This window comes from Motacilla alba, chromosome 7, assembly GCF_015832195.1.
Source record: "Motacilla alba alba isolate MOTALB_02 chromosome 7, Motacilla_alba_V1.0_pri, whole genome shotgun sequence".
NCBI lineage: Eukaryota > Metazoa > Chordata > Aves > Passeriformes > Motacillidae > Motacilla > Motacilla alba.
The window spans coordinates 24,415,227-24,440,959 of NC_052022.1; the positions used below are offsets into that span (position 1 = coordinate 24,415,227).

General features: G+C 41.3%; 1 protein-coding gene across 10 annotated transcripts in view; it reads right to left on the reverse strand.

The window, feature by feature from the left end:
* The window catches only part of PIKFYVE (phosphoinositide kinase, FYVE-type zinc finger containing), a 64,063-nt gene that overhangs the window by 24,015 nt on the left and 14,315 nt on the right, over nucleotides 1-25,733 (reverse strand). For 8 of the 10 annotated variants that reach the window (XR_005257656.1, XM_038143595.1, XM_038143596.1 and 5 more), the window contains 14 exons: nucleotides 23,257-23,346; nucleotides 20,179-20,317; nucleotides 17,439-17,596; nucleotides 16,521-16,632; nucleotides 14,660-14,807; nucleotides 13,997-14,164; nucleotides 8,646-8,708; nucleotides 7,286-7,415; nucleotides 6,763-6,943; nucleotides 5,361-5,435; nucleotides 4,609-4,716; nucleotides 3,706-3,846; nucleotides 3,004-3,130; nucleotides 555-1,741 (listed from right to left, as the gene is read on the reverse strand). Coding sequence is in view for 9 of the 10 variants with exons in the window: in XM_038143595.1 (XP_037999523.1) it covers nucleotides 555-1,741; nucleotides 3,004-3,130; nucleotides 3,706-3,846; nucleotides 4,609-4,716; nucleotides 5,361-5,435; nucleotides 6,763-6,943; nucleotides 7,286-7,415; nucleotides 8,646-8,708; nucleotides 13,997-14,164; nucleotides 14,660-14,807; nucleotides 16,521-16,632; nucleotides 17,439-17,596; nucleotides 20,179-20,317; nucleotides 23,257-23,346 (2,827 nt within the window). In the remaining variant the exon portion in view is untranslated. The remainder of the gene's footprint in view (nucleotides 1-554; nucleotides 1,742-3,003; nucleotides 3,131-3,705; nucleotides 3,847-4,608; nucleotides 4,717-5,360; nucleotides 5,436-6,762; nucleotides 6,944-7,285; nucleotides 7,416-8,645; nucleotides 8,709-13,996; nucleotides 14,165-14,659; nucleotides 14,808-16,520; nucleotides 16,633-17,438; nucleotides 17,597-20,178; nucleotides 20,318-23,256; nucleotides 23,347-25,733) is intronic. The other 2 variants (XM_038143597.1, XM_038143598.1) reach the window with 1 other exon arrangement.

Consider the following 25,733-nt stretch of genomic DNA (forward strand, 5'->3'; position numbering starts at 1 on the left):
TTTTATTACAAACACATACTCCCTTGCTTTGAAATTTCAAAGAAGATTCTTTTCCCTCCATCATGTGATTCTCACTTTTCTTCAGACCACCCAAACTTTTACAATCAATCAAGTACTTTAATGAAATTACAGCCTACTGCTGTTTCCATGACAAAGCCCTCTGAAAATGAAAGTACATTTCTACAAATAACCAAATACAAGGAGGAAGGAAGCTCAGTTTAAGAAACTTCTTAAGGTTTTGCTCCCTCTTTATGGACTCATTTTCAGAAATCAGTTAGGTACAGCCCAGTCAAACAGACAAAACTGATTCTGGGCTGACTGTTTATTTCTCAGAGAAATTTTGCAGTCTCTTGTTCTGAATGACTGCAGACCACTGCAATCTAAAATGGAGTTACGACCCAGTCAAAAAAAAAACACAAAACAAAATAAAAACATAATCAAACAAAGAAACAGACAAAAAACATCCCCTCTGGTTTAATATGAGACCCTACACCTTCTGTATACCATGAGAAACTGCTGTAACTTGAGTTTTGAGCAGCACAACTCAATCTTACCTTATGGGACCATGAGGATTCACTCTGAGCCAGTCCCTTCTCCTCTTCTTCAGTTCTGCTCCCAGTTTTTCCAGCAGGGACACTAGACACATCCTTATTCTGGGCAAAAGGATCTGTGCTTTTCTGTAGTATCCTCCCTCCTCTGGCCCGATAGTCAGCCAGCATTCTGGCTAAGCTCTGGCTATCACGTAGATGCTCTGCTATTCTAGTATTAACCAGCTCATGAGAAGGTAAGATTTGGATAGCCTTGGCTTGGATACTCCCATTCCTCCCTTGTAGTCCAGAGTAATCCCGCAACAATTGCTTCTTCCTTCTGCTCTCCAACTCCTTGTATTCCTTATTGAGGAGAGGAGACCAATAAACTTGTTCAGGAAAGTATTCCCGGGCAGGGCATCTCATGCCTTTTTCAGTCAAAAGAAATGGTTCACGGAACATCAGCACTGGGGAAATGCAGAGAATGACATCTTTCAACTCCTGCTTAAATGCTGCAGAGTAAGTTTTGAGACGATCCTCAGACGAAGTTACCTCTTCCGTGACATACAAACCAGTATCATCCTGGAGAGGGTCTCTGAAGACTCTCATCTGACTCTTGGATTCCTGTAAATCATCTGCCTGTGGAAGAGGCTCTAGTGCCTGGTTATCCAGTGTGGCCAAGTGCTGGTCCATGCCATGGAGGGGCAGTGGGGATGTTTCAGGTATTGCATGAGGTACAGAGCTGAGCACTGCAAATGGTGACTCCACTTTGTGGGGCTCTTGGTGCTTGGAGGACACCGTTTCCAGCTGACTGCTCTCTTGGTCACCTCTGTCAAATACACCTCTTGGTTCAGGCAAACTGACCTCATCAGAGGACACTGATTCAGAGATTACAGGCAGCTTTTCAGAGGACAGTTCAATGTCTTTGACTGCTGCGCTGAAGTCCTCACCATTGAAGAGGTTCTGCTGTTCATTTTCATCTCCTGGCTCCTCAATAAGAGAGTGAAATGAAGTGTTTTTGGTGAGAGTAGGGGGCATGGCAAACTCATCCATAAGAAACGAGATTTCCAGCTGGGAATGATAAGCCACACAGACCATGAAGATCAGGATCTCCTTCACACGAGCTAGCTCGTACTCTGCGGCACCACACAACTTGATAGTGCAACCCAGGTGCTGGGGACACCCTTCAAAGAACATCAGGGGTTTTGTCTGATCTAGAAATAAAACATGGGAGTTAGGATGACAACTACAGTTAATCTGCTTTTAGATACCCCACACACCCAAGAGATTGTAAAGGAGACTAAGAGCAAGTAACATTGGTAGCTGCAGAAATTCGTATTACTGTACTGAAATAACTTATTATAGTAAGAAAAAAAAAGCATTGGCTATAAATCTTCTCTTGTTTTATAAAATAAGCCATCATAAAGTCAAAGTGAAGGCCATATGGAACACCCTGACCTGAACAGAGTATTCTAAGACCACTATAGACTCTGACTTTGCATCACTGGGCAAAAGAATCACCTCCCTTCCAGGCATATTTGCTCATCCTTACAAGTCAAAAGCCTATGACATTCTCAGGGCAATTAAAGGCTGGAAGGGGCAATGAGGAAGTGGAAAGGAAATTGTTCAAGGACAGATTGCATTGAACTTGAAGCAACTTGGTTTAATGGAAGGTCTAGTTCCTGCCATGGCAGAGAAGTTAGAACTAAATTATTTTTAAGGCCCCTTCCAACTGAAATCTTTCTATGATTCCATGGAGAGATGCAAAGACTGCATCTCCACAAAGATCTGCATCTACAGCATTTATGTGTGCCAGCACCACTGCTAACCTGTCAAGCAGCATTTCTTCCCTCCTTTGTAGACTCCCACTGCCTAGGGGAGTTACATTACAGTGAAAAAGGAACCTTTCTTAAAGGTGCATAAGGACTGGACATGGGGAAGTGTGCACAACTTGCAACAAAGCAAATTTTGATTGGATTTGTTAAAGTAGGACCAGATAATCTTTTGAAGTCACTTCCAACAGAGGCTGCTCTATGATTCTCTTACTTCAATGCAGAAAAATGCAGAAAAATTCTTTACAGTGTGGATGGTGCCCAGACAGACTATGAAATCTCCACTCTGCAATATTTTCAAGAGTTGGATGACAAAACCCTAAGAAATCTGATGCTGCTCTGGAATTAATCCTTCTTGTTTTGAACAGGAAGTTGGACTAGACAAACTACAGCATGCGAGAAGAGAAAAAACAGCTTGGAAGAAAGAAATCAGTCTAATTAAAATCTATAGAGTGTCTTTTCTTAGTAAGATCATACTTTTTTCTACACAGACAGTTCACTGTAGTTTCAAGAAGTAACAGAAATAAAATGAGTAGCATGATACACAATCACACAAGGAAGCCAACAGTTCACATCTATTTAAAAAGGAGCAAAGCATTCATCCTTTCACACACATAGGCTAAGGCACATCAAGCTTTACTCACCATTGGGCAACTGAAAAACTTGCATGTAAAATTTGTGACAGGTCCCCAACTGTGGTTTGGTCAACAGTTGATCCATTGACATCACTAAGTCTCCCTGGGTCATTCGACTTACCCGGTCTAACACTTGCTGTAAAATTGGAAAGAATAGTAAGAATATACAATGCAAAGAGGACACTGGCATCCTTATCTTGCTCTTAACAAATCAAAAACACCAGTGCAATCTATAAAACCTCTCACTGAGATGCAAACTCTCAGTTAAACCCAGTCCCACAAACCCACATCCACAATATACAAGAATCTTAGAAATACAGTTGGGTAAATAATTCTGGTGAGATTGCACCCTGCCTGGAACTTCTCACTTGACTACATCCAGATGCCTCCAGGAAGAGGAGTGCAGTCAGCATAATGCTGGCTCTGCCAGGAGCTCAGCCAGCTCCCACAGCCACTCTCTGTTTGGCTGTCTGTACCCTGCCTCACAGGGACAGAAGCTCTCTGGCATTAGCTGAGGACCCACACATGATTTGCTGTAAATGAATATCAAAGTCCAAACTCTCCAGAATGACCTGTCTTAGCTTCTTGGAAGAGAACATTTGGTTAGAGAAGAAAGTAAGACAATTCCTGGCTTTCTCCAGGGAGTTTGCTACAAGGTGTCATTAGAAATCTACCACAAGGCCAAGTCTAACTCTGATCAGAAATGCTCACCGGCTTGACATTGATGACCAGAGTGATACCATGCTCTAAGAGCATGTCCTGGGCAATTCTGGACACAGTCTTCTCAACAAGGACCAAATTGGGCTGGACATCAACTATCCGCTGTACATAGTTCTTCAAGAACTCCCTTTCCTGCAGATAGGAACAAAGTATAGCACTGAACTACTGCAAACCCATCTGGAAAATAAACTCACTTTAATGCTTAATATTACTTTTCACTTCATTTACATACTGTCCTTTCCTATAAAACAGGGAAAACAGCTATCCAGAAAACACCATCAATAGTCCATTGTGAGTATCTTCCTACTCCCACAGCACAACGCTAGTTTATCAGTAATATTTTATAAGCATTTCACAAAGAAAAGTTTTGTGTACTTCAGTGTTTTCATATTTAAGGCACATCCCTACTCACAGGGGCAGGGCACCTGTTCCAAAGTGACATTTTCTAGTTCATCACTCCCTTAGATTGGTGCTTGTTCTATTCTTTCAAGCCTGACAAAAAATAACATGGGTGTGACCTAACCCTAACCTACATTAACTTTTCAAATATTTATTCACAACCTAAACCTCATGTAGCTCTAATACTGTATAAGGAACATACAGTTCAGAAGGTCTCAATAAAAAGAAAAGTTTTCTGAAATGCTGCATTGTGAGAATCAAAAGCTCACATGTTCTCAGGACATGTAACTTGAGAACAGAAACAATCACTGTAAGGCTACAACTTTGTGCTATATTTACTGCAGCAGCTCTCTTAGCTAGCTTACTAGAAGAAGAAAGTTCTTTCTTTTCTATGCAATCCCACTCATTCAACTTCACCGGACACACTGAAAAAAATTTGCACCGGTCATGGTTTTGTTGGGGTTACTTTAACCAAGAACAAAAGCATACGCTCACCTGAAGTACTATAGGCTCTATGCAGGTAAACTTTGTTTCTTCTCGATAGAGGTACTCAATTGAGCATTTTAGGAGAAGAATTCTGGGATTTTTTAAGCAAGAGTTCATCTAAAAAAGACACAAAAGTAATTAAAAATACAAATAGTTGGAGAGGAAGAAGTACACAAGAAAAAGAGACTTCCCATGATTGGTCCCTGCTACCCCCACCTCCCTTTAAAGTGTCTCAGCTGTCCCCCCCTGCAGACCCAACTACACATTCTTCTTTCTTCTGAAGTTGTTACACGCAGTTGTTGGAGTTTCGCAGGTACTGTCCATAAGCAGGCAATGCTAGAGAGGATTTCCAGTCCCTGCTAAGAGCCCCAAAGTCTTGATACACTTGATTCATGCAGTTCACTTCTATCTTGCCCTCCTGCATTAAAGACCCATTTTACTATATTATTCTAAGTCAGAACCACAAATGCCTTTTGCTGCCTAAAAGTTGGGATAATTATTAGATGCCTCATGCTGTGGTAGGGATGGAAAGATTTTTCTATATATGCATGAGGAGAGTTTCTCCCCCAAAATCTCTGGGCCAGAAAACAAAACAGCTTGGAAAAGAAATGCTTTAAAAGCCATTCTTTTTGGGGACTCAAATCAGAGAAAGCTCACACACCTCCAAGGTAGTGAGAGAAGCTTCCTGGCACAAAAAAACAAGTCAGAGCACCCTTGCTTCCACAGCATGCATTACAGTAAGATTAATCAAGCTGCATTACCTTTTTGTGTGCAACATTCTTAGTGCAAACAAATCCATTCACCACCATGGAGTCAAATTTCTTTCCACCAGGGATCTAACAAAGCAAAGAACATTTTTGGAACTGTCATACACTCCCACATCTTGTAGTGCAGTAAAGCACTACACAGAATACCTATTGTAGGTGATGTACAAACTTCAGCGACACCCTCAATTATCAAAGGAAAGATCAGATACAGTCATGATGGACACATAACTCTTTCCCCTTAAAGCCTGACAAACTTAGGACAACATGAAAACTAGTACTGAGTTCTAGGATTTCTACACCCCTCCCAAGAGATGTTTATTTGTTAAACCAGTACACTTCAGCACATGACAAGGGAACCTAATTTGGATAGGCCACAAGAAATATAGAGCTTTGCACATGCCATTTCTATTTACAACAAAAAAAATTGTAAGCAAAGGGAGGAAAAAATATAAAATAAAGAAAGGAAATTAAAAAAACCCCTCTACCTAACAATTGAACACATTAAACAGTTGACTGGTGTGCCTGCAGTCACAGGCAATCCCAGGCATAATAAACAGCATGAAACAGGTTTCTGAATAACAGGCTTCAGAGGACATTCATACTACCAGCATGTGAAAATAGCAGACAGCAATGAAGAGCTTTCACCTCTGAACAACTGCTCTTCAAACTGGAGTTTCAGGAGAAGCAGAAACAAGTGGTGCTGCCAGAAGAGATGCCACAGCACTACCATCAGAATCATAAGGTTCTCCTCACATCTCATATGGCTTTCAAACAAGAGTACTGCTGAGGTGAATTTGGCCACAGAAAACTAAGCCCAAATCTTCAGTCCTCAGTCACGCTAACTCCTTGGATGTTATTTTCACATCAGACTCTCAGAAGGAAGTTTGCATGCCAGAACTCCAGACTTACAGTTCAACAGTGTCAACACTAGGCCATCTGGCAGAACTGGATACACCATTCCATAACAATTAAGTTTTGCTCTTGAAGAAAGTCATCGTACTTGGCATGGGAGAAGTTGAATACTCCATGAAGGATAGGTACACAACAGATTGCTGCACCATGTCCTGCTTATCCAGCATTTGGTATATCTCCAATTCAAGAGCAAAACAAGCACAAACCAAAAAATGAACCAAGTAATTACAAAGGTGTAAGGGTCTTTGCTACCTTCTGCAGCCTACAGCCTGAAAGAGGTCAGCCCCAGCACATTAAAGCACTTTTCACAGCATGCCAAGCTCCCTCTGTGCAACTTTTTCCAGAACCCCACCTTATCCAAAGGTCAAGTGATCCAATTACAGTACTGAATATGCTGGGGGCAGTGGAAAGGGGACTATTCTCTTCAAACAAGGGCCAACAGCTGCACCCTTTTGTTTCCCAACATCCACCACTCGAAACTTACTTTTTTGATGTGGACAAACTGGCGGATATCCATGTCATCATCTCTCTTCTTGACATCTGGCCGTACCGTTTGAACTACCTGGCAGACCACAGGTACAATAATATCCCTCCAGGACAGTGACAGGGACTCATTGTATAGAAGCTGCTGAAGCAGTGCCATCATGTGGTTGTGATTAGCAGACCTATAAAAAAGGCAAAATAAACAGATTTCTCATTAAAAAATATATAAAAATACAGTGCAATGATTAGCTGACATAAATTTCTGAATATTTACAATGCAGAAGTCCTCTGAAGGAACAGTTGCCTAGAATGTTCTACAGTCAGCTTTGGTCCTGTACTCTATAAACATAACAAGATTAAAAAAAACCCAACCAAAATACATGTAAAAATACTGCATTCTTAATGCAAATTATTTCCTTGTATTGCCTGCTGTAGCTCAAGTCCTACTGAAAGCTGGTGGAATAGAGGGGCTTCAGAAATTGATACTCAAGATTGGCAAATTCCTTTTTCTACGTGTTTCTTACAGCAGCCTTTCCATGGCTTGTTTCTCCCCATTCTCTTCTCTCAGCAGATCCAGATTGCTGTGGTGCCAGCCTAGGGGTGTGAATAAGAGCTCTTTGGACTTCTCCTCCACCCTCCTGTTGAATAACGACTCTGCAAGAGACAAACAAATGGTCACAGTTGAATGCTTGTGTCTTTCTGAAAGGCTGCTTCAAAAAGGAAAGAATTTACTACAAATTAAATCCTAGTAAGTACTGAGTTTAAGGTAGATGTCATGGTCCTCAGTTTGAAGGAGACTGACACTTTCAATTACTATATTGTGAAGTAATGCCTTAGAACTGTTCTCTGTCTTGCAGTACCAAAATTAGAGGTTACTTCAGCACAGTCCGTGCTTTGAAAGAGTTACTAGGTTATTTCCTGCACGGTTATTATGATATTACAGAGGCAAATTATAAACTTCCACATTGACATAATGGCTGACTATATTATAAGTCATTTATACTAGCAGTGTATAAATGTTCATCAAGCAAGTATGTAAGCCTTCAGAGATCAAGCTTAAAACTCCTCAGTGTTAAGCAAAATCCTTAGACAATACTAATCCAAGGAGGACTACTGAAGAAAAAGACTCCTAAAAAACAAAAATTAACTTCTTCCAGATGCTCCACATACAAAATTAGCTGTGTAGAAGGTTAATAAAAGCCATATTGATTTTCCCCTACCTTCTGCAAAAGCTCAGTTAAAAACTAAACACCTGTTTAGTTCAAGACTTTATTTTTCAGGCTAAACAGGCATTGGGGTTTCTTCCTTATTTCCTCCTCTTATGAGGACACCAAAATCAATAGCACTAACTGTGAAGAAAAAAAACGCCCACAAGTGCATTTGGCCATGATACCAGAAAGCACGTGGGTTTAAAAACTCCTAAGTGCATGTAATGGCCTTTCATTTCAGAAGCAGCGATGATGGTGGTGATGACAGAAACCCAGAAAGATTTAAGAGAAGAAGCTTTAAGCTACTCTGTAGAAGCAGTGCAATTAATTGTATCACATCTTCATTTGCTTGCACAGGAAGTTAAAAATCAGTTACATAAATCTGTAGAAACTGTGCAGAAACCTGTGCAGAAACCTGTGCTCATTTTTTAAAAAAGTAAAAGCTTTTCTTTGAGTATTTTTGAATGCAGGAATCTGAGAAGTCAAAGAAATTTAAGCTTGAAAGTGCATTGAAAAAAGTCGAAGTATAGTTTTTACATCAGTTTCGCCACAAAAAAGTTCAGATTTACTGTCAAGTAAATTTTTGAAACAGTCAGTGCTCTCTTACAGGAGTATTAAGGAATTTCCATCATTATAATAAAAACACACAACAGCAGCATTTGAAGTTTTTCCTTACCTTTAATAAAAGCGTCACTTATAGAGAACATCTGCTGCCCTCCGTTTTCAGGATTCAAGTACTCTGAAAGAAGAGAGAGGAGGGATATAGGTGGAGACAAAAAAAAAAAAAAGGGACAGGTTACACTGGTGTGGCCATATAATTACAATGTACACGCCCACACCAGAAGAAGCAGCCTTACTCATCCAAGTGTTTAGTCACCAATTTAGCAACAGCTTGGTGAGTGGTTAAGACAAGAATAACCTCTCATTCTTGTTCTATCAAAAAATTCTACAATGACAAGAAAACAGTGCTTATTAATGTGAAGAAACAAAACAAACAAAGTAGACATGAGCCAAGACTGAACTAAGAGTGCACTTTTCCAACTGACATGGACCACCTTTTCTACACCTGAATATAAACATGTTAAGATGTGATCAGACACCATGGGAATGGCCTCCTCACTCAGGTCTAAAAATGCAGCCTCAGAAACCATTTTGGTCACCTACTCCACTGAACCACCTCAGACTGAGGGAGAGACCAGCCTATAAGGTTTATCATACACAGGTCAAAAACAAGAAGATAGCCTGCCTTTCAAGAGCTGAAAGTCTCAAGTCCAGAACAGTTTAAAGTGTTTTGAGGAATCCATGCTGAGAGAGATGGACTCCCAGAAACAAAGCAGAGCAAGACACAGATCACTTTACACATTGGAAATATAGTTAGAGCCTGGTGCTAATAATGCCAAGGTTGTAGATTCAAACCCTGTATGCACCATTCACTTCGAGTTGGATTTGATGGGTCCCTTCCAACTCTGAACATTCTGTGATATCTGTGAAATAGGATGAAGCTCCACCTGCTACCCTCATTTAGCTTGCAAGATCCTCATCTCTCATGTTGACTGGGTACAAAAAGCTTGTTTATTCCAGAAGCCATTACTACTTGTTGGCTTCTCACTTATACAGAAAGGGATTCTACAATGAGAAAACAAAAGCAGTAGCCCAACTGCTTATAAAACACAACTACCTGAAGTCCATAGCCAAGCTTTTATCATATTTCCTGACAATGCTCCAGACCCATCACGAACAGAACACAAAGCCAGGCTGCTTTCAGACACCAACAGAAAGCAACAGAAAGCTGACAGGACATAAACAATCACAAGGCTCTGAGCAGCAGCACTCAGGAAACCCCTTTCATGCCACCATTTTAAACATCTGAGCTTGTTTGCAAACAGATACTCAATAGAGGATAACTGTACCAAAGAGAAGTTACAAGTCTCCTTGGTAGATATCTGGTTTTTTGAGATTCTATTCACCTCTTGCTTAGTTTAAGAATTCAGCATTACAATAAACTACTGCTTTATAAAAGCTGGCTGACCCTCAGCAGTCATTCACTCACTGACTATCTAGAGAAAGTCACGTCATGCTCTACCTACACATGAGCATGTATACCAGCACCTCCATCCCTCTCCCTCTTGCCACAGCCTCAGGGCATCAGTTCTTACTGTGAACACTCTTAAATTAGGTCTGGCACAGACCCCTGACTGGCAAGCCAAACCATAAGTTATCCCCAGCTGAAACCTAACCTTAGTTATGCTCTGGACAGACACAGGTAGCACCTCCAAACCACTTCTAGATTTGTAATGATCTAGGTTCTTTCATCTAGGTGATCTCTAGGGTCCCCTTACAACCCAAACCACTCTTTTATTCTTTTCAATACAACTTCAGCTCCCATAACTTCATTTCTGATTGGTTCCCAGGGGAAGTTCCTGACAAGGTAAGATACCATACCCCTTCTTAGCCCAGACAGGTAACTCACTCATAAGTGTGAGCCTGAGATGGTTTAGAGTGGCTAACACACACATTTCTTACCTCATATCATCCCTACATGCATCATGCTCCACAAAATGAGGAAGGAGGATGGGGAAATGTTCCTGTAGCTTATTTTATAACCTGAAAACCCAAGCACATTCTCAAAAGAAGAACCAAAAGGGCTCCTGGTAACAGCACAGTTAGCCTTGAAAAGCAACACTTAAAAAGAACTGCATATGGTTACTCAAATCATCTTTTCTTTCCCCCTCCTAACTATTTTCAAGCATCAAAAATACCCAAAATACCTGGTACCATGATCACAGATATCTGTCTGGACAGATGTTTATAAAATAGAATTTCACATATGGTTAACTATATCTCTTCAAAGACAGCAACTAAACCCCATATATAAAACTTATCATGTAATCTCTTCTCCCACTTTAAATGCAGAAAATAATCTTATTTTGTTTTCCCTTCTGATACATACTATGTCTTCAGGCAGATGATACTACAAATGAGTCACTATTCTCAGCTAACTTGGAGTCACCCGAATTGCATGGAAACACACCAGACGTTAGTCAGCCTGTAACACCCCAAGAAGTTCTGCCATTAGAGTATATACAAACCACTCTGGGCCAAATCACAGCTGGTGGATACATCATGGCTCTTGCTTCAAAGCAGCTGACCTCTGTGACTCTGGGAAACTGCATATTCCTTAATCATTTGAGAAACCCACAAATTGCTTAGATCAAAGCTGACCTGAACTTCCAGCACTTGATGTTTGCTATTGTCAGTCCTCACCACAATGCAATTACTGGAATTTACAGAGTCCTAAGGAAACTAAATTACAGCTTCAAAAGGAAGGTGGGATCTTCAGTTTCACTTCATTATTTCAAAGGAAGTCAAGTCACTGTCACCCAGTCTAAGGACAAGAGACAACTCCAACACAATCTAGCTAAGTAATTGTGTCCATAACAGTCATAGGGAAGTTACTGATGCTGACAGTGGCAAACACCTCATGTCACTGATTAACTACAGAACTCTGTCCTTAAAATAACCACCTATTTTACACCAATGCTTAACTATCCAGTTTTGGCTGTCTAATCACTGTGATATTCTAGCATCTTAGACAGCATCTTTTCTTGAATATAGAAGGATAATCACAAAAACAAGGTGAAAATCTCCGTATTAACTTTATATATAAAGCCTCTGACTTAAATATTTGCAGAACCAAGTTTTAGAAGTCATGTATTTCACTACTCTAAGCACTGCAGCATTCACTGTATGGTTTTGCCCCTCCTTGCTACCCACAAAGTTTCAGTCTGTCTATTGCCAAGAAGTGTTTCTTGCTATTCAAGACATTGTCACTTATTTTAATTAGTTGCTCCCTGGGTAGGTCTTTTCTCTAGAGATTCTCATGCCAGGAATTATAAACACAAACAAAATAAAAAAGGTTCACTAATTTCTCTGTATTTGCAGATACAGATTTTTCAAAAAGCTGCAGGATACCTACCTATCTACAGTGCACTTCCATGACAATTCCACCCTATCCCAGTTCTGGCACTGTCACTGGTACTATCCCCTCAAGGGAAATCCATTCTCCTGGAAGAAAATGTTACCAGTTTTCTACTGCCAATTACACTCCTACAGAATAACCTGGTTAAGAGACCACAAGTTTCAGGAACATATACCAAACACCAGCAGAGATTCACCAAGGACATCAAAGTGCTGCAAACATACACAATTCAAAGACTTCTGCCTTTCTCTTTTCAGTCCCCTCATCATTTGCCTTTTCCACTGATCTTCTCTGAGCTCTCTACTATTTAAAACTTTCTCACAAAAGCTTTCTCACAAGAACTCACAAGAGTTCTGGCTCTGAGCAGCCTTGATTTGGCCAACAGTTTCCAAGAACAAGAGGCTCTCTTACATTTCCCGTTCATAATGTACTGCTCCTTGTATAAAGAGATAAAGAGTGAAATATGTCTGAAACCAGACAAACACCCTACAAGTCCTTTAACATTTGGCAGAGGCCAACTGAGCCTGCTTTACTGTCATCACACGCTGGTAAAGAAACCTGCTACAGCTGCAAATTCATTGGATTACAACACACCTGGCCTGTTTCAAGCTCACTTAATCCAGCACCCCTCCTTCCAAAAAGGAATTCTTTGGTATATCTCCCTATCCTCAGCTTTCCTTCCCTTTAGATGCATTAGCTTTTCATTTGATTAGGGCATCACCTGGAAACAAATTGAAAGGAGCCAATAATGAGCTGGTGTCAGTAGTGCTGACAACCCATTCCCAATTTTGGATCATGTGACATCAACTCAAACTTTTGAAACTGTTCTGCTTCTCTCTTTGGCAGAAACAAGCAATTAGAATTCCTTCCTTCTAGGCATATTTTTAGCAAATAACAAAAGGTGACTACAGTAGACATCAATAAATGTCCCCTTTAATTTGTCTCATTCTGCCCCACATGTCTAGCACACTTGGGAAGTCAGCTATGACTGCTGCTCCTCCCTCACTGTCTTCAGAGACCATTTCAGTTTCAGAATATGCAATCTGTATGCAAGCTTAAGGCTGCTGTTCCATTCTGATTCATAGCAACATGAGATCCGCTAGACTTTATAAAAGAATGAATTAATTAGGAATGCAAATTATTTAACATTGGATCATCTTTTAAAGTCAGAAACACTGAAAGGGTGGAGTGAAACAATAATTAGGAACTACTTAGAAGCTGCCAAAGAAACAAGTCTACAAAGCTAATGTAACCTTAGGTAAAGAAGCAGAGCAAAGACATCCACTACTATCCAACATGTAAAGCAACTAAAATATACTAGACCCAAGCCAGTGGCAAGCCCCAGTTTCAGACAGGCCTTGAATCATTTAGAGAATGCAGTTGTTAACATGCAGGCACATTATTTCTTCCATAAGGATGTTGGTTATAGAGTCTTTGATTCTAGTACGTCTTTAGGGGAAAATCCTTTCAAAAGCAGCCTTCAACACCAAGTATGTGATTTCTTCCTACTTAAGCAGACGATCTCTTTTGAAGAAATGCTATGTATATGGATTAAGTTAGGCCTTCTTGTTTATCAGTAAGATTCTTCCGTAAAAAGTAAGCTTACTAAGGTACAATTTTAAGTCAGCACAGAACTCTTCCAAGTTAATCTTGTTCTTTTGTTCTCTGGGGTTTTATTTCTTGCTTGCTGTTTTAAGTTCCATCTCCAACTGTAGAGTCACATATCAAACTGGTTTACGTGTGAATTATTTTTCCACCCCAGTTAGCCAGAACACAAAGGTGGATCTGTCTATTATGCATGGGCAAGAGACTTTGTTTCAATGGCAAAGAGAAAGTCACAGGGGAAGTTACACACTCTGCAGAGAAGGCATTTTAACAGGTCTATTGAGCCTCCTCAGGGGTGAGCACATCAAAACTGCAAGCAAGTGCCAGTTAAATATCACATTTTCCTCTCTGTAAAAGAGCTACATAAGCAGCGTCCAAATAAGTCAGTAATATTAGGGCCAGCTCTCCATCATGTGCAACTCCAGCTGGTGACTACCTCGTACCTTTTTGGTCGGCAGGGTGAGGGGGCACATGTGGGTACTTGGAGTGCTTCTTGATATGGAAGTTCACGTTGTCCAGCTCCACGTTCAGGCTGATGGAGGCGGCCGAATCACTGTCCATTGTGGACTGGAAGCTGCTGACTGAAGTGCGCTTGCTAGGGCTGGCGGAATCTTTTAGTGTTGGGTGAAGGGGAAGATACAGGGAGGAGAAGGGTTCAAATGGGTATTATGAGGGTACCAGAGAGGAGAAAAATTGTCTTTAATACATAAAGACCAGTGTGCAATAATACAGGAATACAGTATTTTCATAGCTCTAATCTTGTCTTCATGTGGGCATGCTGACATACTGGACATTCCTTAGTGCACTACTATAGGGCCCAAATCAAGCAGAAGTCTGCCTGAGAAACAGAAGGCAGCAATTTACATGCTTCTCCTTCATTAGAAGTATGAAGCTTTACCAGTTTCACTTAATTCAAAATACTTTGAATCCATTGTGAGAAAGTGGAAGGCTAGACAGGCTATAGCTCTCTTAGATCCTTACAGCCCCAAGCGCACACACAGAAACACACACAGACAAAGCAAGACATGGTTAAACTACTAAGTCCTGAAGGACTGGGGACAACAGGGGAGAAGGCACAGTGAGAACAAGACTCAGGTGAAACTTACTGGCTGAGTTGTCTTCCCCTTCATCAGCAATCTGCTCTGTGTCACTGTCATCAAACTTGATGTCTTTGAACCAGGATGGCTCGGAGTGGCCCTCTACAGAGTTCACAGAGTCACTGTCTGGAGATGGGGTTTCTGAGAATTCTGTGCTCTAGAAGACAAGGAAGGGAAAAAAGTTATTAAGGTGCAGCTCTGCTGAAATATTAAGCAGCCTAACACAAATGCAGGTCGGGCATTTTAAAATCAGAGGATATTCTTAGTGGGCTGAGCCAAGTTAGTCATAGAGTTACCCCCTTCACTATGAAATAGGAACTCTTTGGGACAAGAAACAAGTACTTCTTTACAATTCCCAGTCTCTGCCTACACTCTGCTTCTAAACAAATTGTGACTAAGTGGCACTAAAGGACAAGTTTATTATACTGCACATTTTCTGTCATCACATCCAGTTAAGCTGCTTTGAATGCTTGCTGTCTCCAGCCAAGGTGGGTGACAGCCTTATCCTTCACCCAGAAACCAACATACACAGCTTTTGGTGGAGCCCAATTCTAAGTTACTGGAGAAATTCTTTAACTGACCAACATAGCCCCAAGAGTTTCAATCCAAGATGGACTCTAGCTGGGCCTACTGTGTCAAAGCAAAGACTGGTCAGATTGCCAGAGAACCTGGAGACTACCTAAGTAATTTCCATCAGCTTTCCTCATGCCTCCAGGCACCTCAAAACAAAGTCACCATCATCATCATGCATTTGGCCACAGTGAGTGCAGCAAGCAACTGAGTCAACAGCACTATTTCTCCAGACTCTTGTCCAGAAGAATTGAGATCAGACAGTGCTTCCAGCTGATGAGAACAAGAATTTACTTTAAACATATAACATAAGCACCTTACAAATAGGGATGTATAAGGACTTGCTAGTTAAGGGCAAGCTTTTACCAGGAAACTGAGTCAGCTGACTAGCTGAGATATCAGATGAACCCCAGAGCAATATCAAGGGAAGTCATGTGACTGTGAAAATATGACTGAAATGCATGAGGAAAACAAATGCAATTGGCTGCAAGCTTTCTGTCTGAAGCCCATGGGACAGCTAAGCCATTTGTCATTGTAAGAAGCTGAAGAACATGAAAGGCCCTTAACTGAAACTCAATGTTTTCAGTTAAGAGAGGATACAAAGCTATCTTGTTCAAGCTAAAAAACCCAATACAATCTCTTAGGCCAGTGACTGCTCTTACCCCTCAGTAGGTTTGATTCCAGTGAAGTACAGTAGGACAGAATCTCTGGTCAGTAGTTCCTGCCTCCCCTCAGGTAACTAGACCTGTTTGGGAGGCATGAAAAAGACCCCATCCCAAACTTGGATCATGTGGCTAAGGTACTGAATTCCTTATTACTCCATCACTGGAGATCAGAAGAAGGTTACCAATACAATGTATCTAAAATATCCATTTGGAATTTTTTAAAGGAATTTTGAAACAGAAGATCACCATTGTGTCTCCATTGCCAGAAAGTACACACAGATTCTAAATTCTGCACCTGACAACATAGCTGCCACAGGCACAGAACGTGCCATCTTGAAGCCTCTGTGGAAGATGTCCACCACAAGAGGCCTGGCTCTGAAGACCCTTTCCCTCACTTTAGGCAGCACCACATGTAATATCTCATTCTCCACAGAGGACAGCCCCAAAGCTTTCTGGGCAAATGAAATATCCTCAGGCTTCAACCCACTAAGGAAAAAGGCCTGGCCCCCTACTTTCTGCACAGGAGACTTGATTTAGAAAACATACTACAGCTGTTGAGAACAGGATTAGAAAATATTCTAGTCAACATCCAAATCCAAGAAGAACGATATCTTTCAGCTTTCCCACTCCTTTACCTGCAACGGTCTGTAGAGAGCATATTCGTCTCTGAAGAGCTGATCATGATGACTGACACATTCCAGCCAACGTCCATCAACCAGTGCCTGTCCTATTGCAATGGCCTGGACCCTGGAAGTATAATAGGGATGGTTTTCAATGTTTTGCTCTAAACACATATGGTTTATGATACAAGCACACTACAAAAGGGAAGAGTCACTTGCTACGCACTATTTGACCTGTTGGTATTCCATTCCCATGTTTACATAGACACTATATACAATACTGTGGTGAGGCAGCACAGTGTACTAATTCACGCATGGAGCTAAACAAAGAGACTGCCAGTACTCTGAACTCAGCTGAGGTGTCCAACATATGATTAAGGCATGTTCTTTGTGCTCCTTCAATATTGTTGAGTTATGTATACTGATCATCTCTGAGGGAGGACTGTTGCTCTACACTTAAGAACCATCTCAATTTTATCCCATTATCATATAATTAAATACACAAGATTGTTTCTATTCACCTACATGGTAGAGTCTGCCAGCTCCACTGAAAATTTAGCTATCAAACACTCTTAGTGATCTCTGATCCCAGAGGCAGACTTGCTCTTTGGAGTACCAGTGAACACTTTTGGACAATTTTTGTAATACATGCACTGTTCTCCAGGTGAGTGATACTTGTCCACAGCTACCTCCTGTACCAGTTTCCAAACCAGACAGCCTCCCGTGCTCTGTCGTTTGGGGGCACATGGAGTCAGAATGGAACCTACTCTGGGGTAGGCAGCAAAGGCAGTAAAGGGGAGATTAGAATTTTCTCTCTCATCTCCCTTCAAAGGGGCCCATCTCTGCAGTCTAAGGTACCCTATATCAGCTCAAACTCACAACCTCCTCTCATACAGACAGAGAACACCTGTTGTCCTAAAGCATCAGGGTTACCTCGTGGTTATGTGCCCATTTCTCATGAGCCAGTTGACCAGCTCTTTTCCCACAATGCAGTTGGGATGTGTCCGCAGCCAGTAGCGATGGTCTTGAAATTCCATACCACTGTTATGATGGCAGATTTTCTTCCACAGATCTTTCAGCTGGACTGAGTCCTGGACAAGGAAATGTGCAAATTAATTACCAGTCTAATCTCAGCACTGGTTCCAAGGGCATCAACCCAGGCCTTCAGATCAGCTTCTAAATCAAAAGCCCTCCATAAACAGGCACAGAATCTAAGCCATTCAGCATAACCTATGTAAAGGCACAAACAGAAATAGCAAACGGATATAAAATCAGCTCCTTATTTCCTTCCATTCATATCCAGTTGAAAATGAAAAACCAAAGTGAGAGATACAGGGATTTTGATGAGGCAACTTTTTGTACTGCCTGCAGAATACTTATGTCCTCACTACTGCCCCCTTGCACCCTACTCTTAAACTCAGGAGGTGTAAGCAAACACAGAGGACATCATCCTTGGCAAGAAGGTTTTTCTGTATATCTGTGCTCAACCCAGGCATTGTGAACATATTAGTCCAATATCAAGACCAGATATAAAGCAAGTACTTAACACAGCAATGTTCACTGCTAGGATACTATCTCTTATTGAGGATCCAGTTTTGTATTCTCCAGCTTTTATGAAGCTTTTTTAGCCATTGTTAGCTTTGGCCACTAAGAAAAAAACATGTGTATTCCTCCCAATTCAATTAACCATTTTTGAATCTGGGAATCTCTTCCCCTTACCACTTGGAACATTTCAGTCTATACCTAGAACTTATTTTGGAGCCTGCTAAATATGTGTGCCAACTCTTCTGTAGGCTGTGCTCCATCCAAACTGAGCTGTATCTCTGCACCTAGCCACTTTTGTCTTCCCATAAGTACCCTCAACTAACACAGCACAAGCCATTATTGCAGGTGGAAACTGGGATCTGGAATTATTTTGACCAAGCAGCACACCATCCCAAGGTGTGGAGAAGAGATGCTGCAGCTCACTTTCTCAAATGCCTCATTTGTTCTATTTTTGCATAACAGAACTTTAATTAAATTTTAACTGGTTTCAGCTCTCCAATTAACTGTCACATTACTGTATTTTCGAAAGGGTGCCCTGAGGCCCAGGAGTTATGCTCCACTTTTATTACTGGACTGGCTTTCTGCTTTCAGTTCCAGCAGTGGCTGTTCTGGGTATTGCCCTAAAACCAATGCCAGCAGCTCCCCTTCCATACCAGGTATGGAGTCAAATGGATCAGTACCAGAACATGATAGGATCACACAATTTGATGCAACTGGAGTCTCCACAGTTCAGCTGTCTTGAACTGGTGAATACAGTAAACTGAAGAAATTGGCAAAACAAAGCAAATCCTTCCAACTCAAGGATTCTGACCTCTAGTTCAGTGAAGTGTGTGCTTAACCCAGTGTACATATGACCTTCTCTACCTTTATGTCATGAACAAAGTTCATTAGTCTTCTGAATGGACTAGGTTAGGCTTCAAATTAACTCCTGACATACGATCAACTCCACACAGTAAGCGTATTAAACAAACAGTAGGAATATATAGAAAATCCTTCATTAATTGACACTGTCTTCTGCTCTTACATGAACAAAATAGTACCAGTCCTCTTCTTCCTCAAGAGAGAAAATGGACAAAAAAAAACCCAAAAAACCCAAACAACGTGAAGCCAAAGAGCACCGAGACTTGAACATCTTGCTTCAAGGTGCATTCAGAGAGGTTGGAATTTCCTTCTTCCTGCATTAACATACACCCGTGAAGCAGGGTGGTATAAAGACATGCCTTAAACTCGTTTCTCCCTCAGGTGGTTATCCATTTACACAGGAACTCGGAAAGGAGTTTTGGAACCAAATAGGAGTTAGTGTTTCTACAACCTCAGGCACACTTGAATGCATACTGCTGACAGCAGGCAGAACCTGGTAACACAGAATGAGCCTGATTTTAAAGTGGCAATGGGGCACAATCTTGAGTCTTTCAATGTGTGAAAAACACTGCCTTCTCTTCTTCTCTGCAACTTCTTTGCCTTATTTGTTGGAAACACTTCCCTTTCTTTCCCTCAAAGAAACAAAACAGTTTTTTACTGTTTAAAAAATCTATATAGTAACTGCAACCTACAACATTGCCTCTGGGGGGAAGGGATATTAGGATTACGCAGAACACTGTTGCACATGGACTTTTCTTTTTAAAAGTACATCATTACGACCTTCTACAAAATACTTATTCTGCAAAGAGGGGCCAAGTTATGTTTTGGCCCAGTAAGTTATAAGGGCATTAATTTATTCATCATGGTGTAACTATTTCAAAGCAGCCATTTAAAACTCCTGATTACATGGCCTATGAAAGACAAAATCTCAACTTGAAGAAATACAAAAACAGATCACTGCATTACAGCTGCAACCACAACAGGTTTAACTCAAAGAGCCACCACGCAGCAACTCCACACTTAGCATGACTAAAGTTGTAAACATTTGAGTGCAAAAGCCCCATGAAACTATGATTTATTTCAGGAAGACAGTGACGTCCAAAGCAGCATCAATATTCTCCATCTCTGCTCCCCCTGGAGGAGAGGTCCAGGTAAGAGTGCATAGAGAAGAGCCTCAAAAGGCAGCAAAATACTCCTGTTGCATGATACAAGGAAGGCAAACTTCACTGTCTTCCCAGAGCAGGGCAAAGAGAAGCGTGCAAGGTACCAGAAGTATTTTGCGCTCATCATCGCTGGTCTCTGCCTTCATATGAGTGCGAGTGGCCTGGGGGCTGACTGACGTCTCGTAGGAGGGCACCATGGGGGACCCTGAGCGATCCAGAGACAGGTTAGTGATGCTGGCTGACCTGCAGGGGAACAGAGAGCAATTGCAGTGTAAGTACTCATCATGTGGTGCTTCACCTGAACAGGCCTTTATCTTGTAGCATACTAAAAACCAGCTCAAGCTGGAGCACTGTTTACTCTTGTCAGCACAGACTGCTTAATGCTTCCTCCCTTGCCAAAGCAGAAGAAAGGCTCCCTAGGAAGCAAGTGTCTTGCTTTCGAACTGCTAAGGTAAGCATAAACTTCTGTAAAGATCTTGCACGAAGCAGCTGGAACTAAGTTTAGGCACAGCAATTCATACATGTCTGTATTTAAATTGACTGGGGAAGGGATGGCATGCTGGGTAACTAGAAGCTCCAGCAGTTTGGAGACAAGACAAATGTCAGCAAGGGTGGCCAACACCCAGATCCCTGGAACAGAGCACTGAGATTTCCTCCTCTCCTTGTCCCATTTTAAATTCCTTGTCCTCAACTGTCAAACACATGGCTGAAAGCTTGCAGAGTCTGAAGTTTGAGCACTTGCTCTCCAGAGTGGCTAAACCATTCTCTGAAGCTGGAGGTCACTGCAGCGGGCAATCCCCCTTGTACGGGGACATGGAGCATCCCCCTTAGCGCAGCTGTTAGGAAATCTTGGCTAGGCTCTCCAGCACAAACACACCATTTTGTAATTATCATTGCGAAGTTACAAATGCAAACAAGTTCCAGATACCTTCTGCTCCATTAACCCATAACTAGACCTGAGACTCTGAATAACCAGAGTGCAACTTCTCATCATATAGCAGCAATTGCAGTGTAACCTATCAGTGCTAACAGCACTCTAAGGAGTGAGGATTGAAAATATTTCTGCATATATCAACACGGAAACTCAAAATGCCAGCGCTGAATTGACTGAAGAGGCTAGCACCAATCTCAATAAAACAGTTGCCAGCCTCCAGCCCTTGGAAGGAAACTTAGATAACTTTAGAGAGCTTGCTAACCAGCTAACAAACATACTATATTTATTCCCAAAAATTCTCCACAGATGATGTGGCTCAGCCCAAGCATGAAAAAAGCAATGCCACCCTATTTCAGTTTTTATTCTGCAGAGTAATGCACCTTAACAGAAAGCATCCTAATGCACAAGATGAGGCTGACACGGAAGCCCGTAACTAAGCATTCCTCCCAGCTGTTTTGCAACAGCTGCCGTAACTGTGCCACATACCTGTAAGCAGCGGGGATTGTTTATTTGGGTGTAAGCAAGTTAGAACAGTGAGATTTCACATCTGTGTCTTTATCATCATCAATTGTATCTGGGCTTTTATTATATATATGTTTTTAAAAAACAGAGAAGATTTTGCCATGGAAATGCTTATCCTTTAGAAGGACCTGCAAGGGAGCAGTTTGAACCCTGCTCGCAACATTTGACTGTTCTGCTGGGGTCTTCCTCCCATCATAAAAACCAAGACTGAGAACAAATAACACATTTCCCACCCACAGGGAAAACAAATAGCAACATGTAACTTCTGTTACCTGCCTCTAAATGCACTCAACCTGCATATTTTCAGCTTCATTTCCTCCAGAAAGAGGAATAGTCAAGCTTCTCGCAAAGAAATGGCTACAGCTGCTTTGAGAAGATCTAAAGGCTAACATCACTTAACCCAAAGCCAGCAGCTTGTTTTCCAAAGGTTCAGAATTTTTAACAGAGATAGATTATACCTCATCATCATGTGTCCAAACAAACAAGTACTTTTGGTGACGCCATGAACAGCCAGAGTTAAAATTTAACTTGAATAAGCAATCTGGGCCTGCCAGATCAAGATTAGAGCCATCTACCACATGTCTGAGCAAACAGCAAAAAGCCTTTTAAAATAGAGGTATATTCAAACAGGAAGCACGAGACCCTCCTCAAGGTTTCAGACATTTCTTGATGTCACAGCAGTTATTTAGAATTGGACTTTTAATTCTGGACTCCTTATCATGTTTGCCCAATATTGATTTTTGGTACTCATTTATTCAGCAGTATTTTACTCCCCCAGGTGAGATCTTTGGGTCTCAGATGTACAGTCAGTGTGCATCTCCTCCTAACCATTCCCATCACCCAGAGGAATAAAGGCTGCAAGCAGACTCTCCAAAAGGCACACCCAGCATCCTTCTCAGCACACCCAGCATCCTTCTCAACTGAGTTCCCCTGTCTTCACTAGTCCTGCCAGATCCCTTCAAACTGCTAAACATTGTGTATTGCTTTTAACAGCAATGCAAAGAAATTGCTGAATGTTCCAATTCCAGTTTCGAAATCTGGATTATCTTTGCACCTCTCTGCCTTACCCTCATTTCCTTAATTTAACCATAAGGGAAGCGTGCAACCAGCACCATAGCAGAAGCACTGTGAAGGGGGAGCTACTTGTACTTCTAATACCAGCCTATTTAGCGGGATTAAGCTCAAGTACTCACAAATTACACTAAAGCTCTCATGAACACTTTCAAGTTCATCCCAACATTCTTGCATAAAGATCTATGAAGGGATTTTAGCCTGAGGAAGCTTGGTAATTTCAACAAGATTATCCTTAATGGAAGAGCAAAGGAAGCAGATGGGGATGCACACAAACAAACAAAAACTACACCTCTGCTCCTCCTTGACCTGAGTTTTTTTGTCTCCCATCACCAAATATGTGTTACTCCTTTTCTTCAGCTTCCTCAGAACTGTACTTTTCTCAGCCACTTCCTTCCCCTCCTGTCGTCTTCATCACTGCTTCTGCTTGACCAAGTCAGCAGCAAACTACAGGCCCTCAGAAGTAGTACATTAGTTAACATAAATAGGTACACAAATGGCTCTTCCTTACCACTCCATATGGGCAGTGAGATGTCCCATTTTAGACATGAAACAGCACTTTCAGTAAAAACAAGCCTGGAAACACAGGCGTTACAGCAACAAGTATGCTAGGAGTGCATCAAGAATAGAAAATACTCAGACATTATTAGTTTACCTGTTTCTAGCTGGTGACTTCCCTGCATCCTCCTGGACAGACCCAAGGCGTGCAGACAACGTGGTAGCTGAAGAGTCTGGGTGAATCAAACTGCAGGGAAAGAAGCATGATAGAGATGTTTGAGATATCTGCGACATCCAGCACATCAGAACAACCATAATTACAGCATAGTTAATTGTCATGTTACCTCTCACTCACACATGATTGTTAAATCAACAAGGGAACAGGGAGAGCTTTCCCCATGTGTAGACCAAAGGTATCTGGAAGACAGTGCTCCTGTCTTCTTCCAAACTCAACTCTTGAACAATACAGACTATTACTACTGCCTGCATTATCCTGCTTTCCCACCTGCTTCTCCAATTTCCCTTTCTTACACACCTTCCTTTCCTACAGGCTGCTAGTAGATGCTTTGGCACTAAATACATTGCCCCCATCTCTCCAGCATACCATCTTCGCAATCCAAGCAACGCTATCCATAGCTACTGCTAGACAGCTTTTGCCAAGACAGCCTGACAGCCTTCTGTAATTGTTTAACCTGATCCAAATCACCTTAGCCCTCCTTCTGTTTCCACCCCAGGAGGAAGGACAGCAGATGTCTGAGCACCACCTAAAGAAATTCCTGTTGGCAAAACAGGTATCAGACCTAAGCCACTACAGGCCAACTGATACAGCCACCCTGCTGTACTCTAGCACAATAAATGCTCCTAGTGTGATAAATGCTCTTCATGAGAAACTGTAAGCAATGCAGCTTTGCCTGAGTAGCTGTACTTATCCAGAGTACACCACTCCTTCACTTTTAAAGGACATGGCCCTTCAAATTAGTTAAAGCAGGAACTCCGTGTTCCAACTGTTTGAAGAGTAGAGTGACGTCTGACAGGTCCATGCAGCAACAGTCTCCCTAAATGCTTTTCTCGCTGCTTTGCAGCATCTTATCTCAGATACATTATTTTGGACAGACACAACTGCCAAGTTTTCTTTTGAAACAAACTACTTCTCATGCAGAAGCCACTATTAGAAAACAACCTCTGCTCCATTATGAAGTTGAGAGTTGCCAGTTCCCATTGTAGCACCATTTAAATTCAGTATCTTGAGTATCTATATCTTAAGGACAATCAGGAACTTACCAAACAGTATTTAATAAAAGCACTGTAACCCACTGCGAAATGCAACAAGCACTGACGAAAATGTTAATCCTGCTAAAGCAACAATAAACTACCTAATCCCAAATCTTTCTTCCTCTCACTCATAAAAGAGGTCTACATTTACTCAGTGTCTCCCAAAAAGACCATGTTCCAGTATAGAGTTATGAGTCTTTCAACAACAGAAATCATTTTGAGAGCTATAAATAAAGATATAGATTCTTTCTTTACATGCTCATGTCTACAGGCTGCTGAACTGTTGTCATAAAGGCACTAATAACACATCCGAAGACAAAACTAACAACACCTTCAGTATTTTGTACATCTGAAGAGAAGATTCTGAGAACATCTACTTATTCCCCAATTCAAAATTTGGTATTTATCCTATGCATTGTTACATTACCACTTTAAATGACCATAATATTAAACCAGAAGTACTTTCCTTTATTTAGGCCTAAATTTGATAATTTAAATGCTTCCAGATAGAAGCATCATATTCTGAAAAGCAACATGCAAAGCAAGAGTCAGGGCATTTTCTGAAGATAGTAAATGGTTTTACAGGTTTATTTAAAATACTATCAGAAGAGCTGCTATGGGACATATGTCACTAGCACTACCACTCAGATAAAAAAAGGTTCTGACTCAAGACCTCCTCAGTAGTTTCACATCTGCCTGTTCTTCTGTTTTAGGGAAATGAGCAGAAATATCACACTTGATTATTTCTTCTTCCCCACCAACTTAAATCAAGGTATTCCAAAAATAACTTGCATAGCACTTCAGAAGTACAGTGGTCTTTTACTCAGGGTCCAAAAATAAAGATCTCCTTTTTTGAGACCAATAGGAATAATTACACCTTGAAAGGAGATTGGAGGATCTTTATAGGTCCTCTCTGTTGTCCTTTCAATCCCACTTCATCAGAAACAGGTGGTTACTTCCATCACTTCTCTTTTACCTACACAGAGAGTATTTCTTACATTCTCTTGCACAATTCGAAACGTGACAGGTAAAGCACCAGTGTTACATTGATTGGCTTCTCAATACAGTGGTGGTTAGATGGTGTGATTTTGGTTCTGTCTTTTTAAATTCTGAATACAAAAGCCTGCTTCGTCACTTGTACAGAATCACTGAATCAGTACATTAAAGGAAGAACTGCAAATAAACTAAAACTTCACTAGAAATGTTTCCACATTTCAATGTGAAGAGAAGAATATTACAAGCAAGCACAGAGTTAGATTCTTTTTACAGGAGTTTACTAGGTGGAAACCACCAGCTTCTGTCTAGGCAGCTGTCAGCCTGAGAACAGTTGAGATTCCAGAGCTCAGCATGAGGGCATTGCCT